The sequence below is a fragment of the Psammomys obesus genome, unplaced genomic scaffold (assembly GCF_907164565.1).
Source record: "Psammomys obesus unplaced genomic scaffold, mPsaObe1.curated_primary_1811, whole genome shotgun sequence".
Lineage (NCBI taxonomy): Eukaryota > Metazoa > Chordata > Mammalia > Rodentia > Muridae > Psammomys > Psammomys obesus.
The window spans coordinates 29,444-31,692 of record NW_026589643.1 but is presented as its reverse complement, the minus strand read 5'-3'; the positions used below and the strand labels follow the sequence as shown (position 1 = coordinate 31,692).

At 42.9% G+C, this 2,249-nt stretch overlaps 1 protein-coding gene across 1 annotated transcript; it reads right to left on the bottom strand.

Annotated features, from left to right (window-relative positions):
- Positions 1-1,243: 1,243 nt before the first annotated feature.
- LOC129675143 (protein BTG1-like) lies at positions 1,244-1,726 on the bottom strand. Its single transcript, XM_055605164.1, has one exon. The coding sequence runs from the start codon at positions 1,724-1,726 to the stop codon at positions 1,244-1,246; it is 483 nt and encodes a 160-aa protein (XP_055461139.1).
- Positions 1,727-2,249: the final 523 nt, after the last annotated feature.

Here is a 2,249-nt window from a genome sequence, read left to right as displayed (position 1 = left end):
AGCTTAAGGTCAAAGGCACAGATTTGGCTTAGGTTGTAAAAGCTGATTACATGTAATAAGTTTCTCATCTGAAATATAAAATTTATACAACTTTGCTGTAGTCAATATAGATGAACCGTGTACATTTATACAAGCTCAAATTTATCAAATGAGCGGTGGCTAACAAAGTTCACAGAGATGATCTGTAAAACAGACTTTTACCCAATTACAATAAAGTTACAAACTAGACCTCTACTTTCTAAAAATAAGACGTTTACTCAGTCTTAGAAAACTATAGGCTATAAAATGTATGGGCTGCTGGCTGGTGCCAACAATTCCAGTTCTGACAGTGCCTTTTTAAGTGTCTTTTAAAAGCCTGTTGCCAAGGCACATTCTGGTCACTTGTTGCTTTCAAAACAAAACAAAACAAACAAACAAAAACAAACAAACAAACAAACACCGCCCCCCCAAAAAAAAAAACACAAAAAACAAAGCCTGACCCTTGCCTTTCCTCTATCATGTGACCTAGTTTGTCCTTATGTATATTTATTCATTTAAGTGCTAGGGAAAGTTTCCTAGTACTGATGTAAAGTTTCCTCTAATTTCATGCTTAAATGATTGAGCTTTCCTATTAAATGGCCAGAAATAGTTACTGATAGTGTTCAAGTGTAATAGTGCAAATACTCTTGAAAGATCAACTGTGAAAGGTAGTTTGTTGAAATATAGGTTTGTGGGGCTAGAGAGATAGCTCATGATTCAGAGTCTTTTTTGTTCTAACAAAGGCCCAGTTTTGATTCCCAGCCTCCTCAAGGGAGTACTGAGGAGTACTCAAGTACTCAAGTACTCAAGTACTCAAGTACTCAAGCCTCCATCTTCTGACTTCTCCCGGCTACTCCACAAGTAGCACACAGACATGCATTCAGAAAATCACTCATACACATACAATCTAAAATTAAATTAAAGGGACAGAGGTGACAGTTTAGATATAAGGTCTGTGAGAACCCTAAACCACCTTGTAATGTCACCCCCTTGCAAATGCAGTGATTATTTCCTTGAACTCATAGGCTATTATTACATCATAATTGAAAGGTACTATACAACTATGGCAATGTCACTAAAAAAAATGTCACCACTCCAACTTGCATCAGGTTTTCACAGCTGGGACATGATTTAAATTCAAAAATCCAACCCCAAGAGGAGCCCACCCAAGGCAAAAATCAAATTTTTCCATCCGTTATAGGATGATCCATCCACAGGCTGTATCTTAACCTGATACTGTCATTATATTGTTTTTAGAAGTGTTTGTTCTGCCCAAGAGAGGTTCCTCTTTGCAACTGCTTCTGCCGTCTACCATTTGCACGTTGGTGCTGATTTGAGAGCTACTACCTGCTGGCGAGGCTTCATACAGTACACAGATGGAGCCATCCTCTCCAATCCTGTAGGACACTTCGTAGGGGTCAACCCAGAGCGTGAGTTCACTTGGGAGAAGCCTGAACAACTCTTGACTGCTCAGTCCAATCTGCTGGGCTGCCTGTCCAATCAGAGGATCCATCTGATGGTTGATGCGAAGACACCTGTAACCTGATCCCTTGCAGGGCTTCTCTGGAAACCAGTGGTGTTTATAATGTTCTGCCAGCACTTCCTGCAGGCTCTGGCTGAAGGTCTGAAGCTGTTGTTCGCTCCTGAGCCCCTTGGTGCTGAGGAATTTGGAGATGAAAGTCGCTGCAGCACAGATCTCCCCTATCATGGTGTCTGCAAAAGGTATAGAAAGGAGGCATGGGGTAGCAGGTAGATCCCCAGTGTGGCCCTGAAGGCACACTGGCCACCCCAGCCTTCTGCCACGACCTGGTAGTCTAGAGAAAGCAAGAGTGTAAGGCTGCTTCTACCTCTAGCGGCCTTATTCCAACTCTTCTCTTAGAAGAAAATGTTATTGTGGAGGGATGAGATAGATAGCCTTGTCGCATAGCTTTCACCTTCCCAGCCACTCCTACTGCTAGCTCAGAAAACTCCGAGGATCCCAGGAATTGTGGGTCCAGTTCCAACGGGAAAATGTACTTGCATTCTTAAGGGTCTATTAAGCTTAAGCAGGCTGAGCACAGAGGCTAACATACTGAGTACATTCCTTGGCCTGTGAGTGTGGGTAGCTGGAATGTATTCACTAGATCAGGCTGATGGGAAATCTGCCTGACCAGAGCTGGGACAGGGAGTTTGGCGGTGGTGCAGGAGTGGGTCACCTTGAATACTTGAATAGGAGGATGGCCTCAACTCTA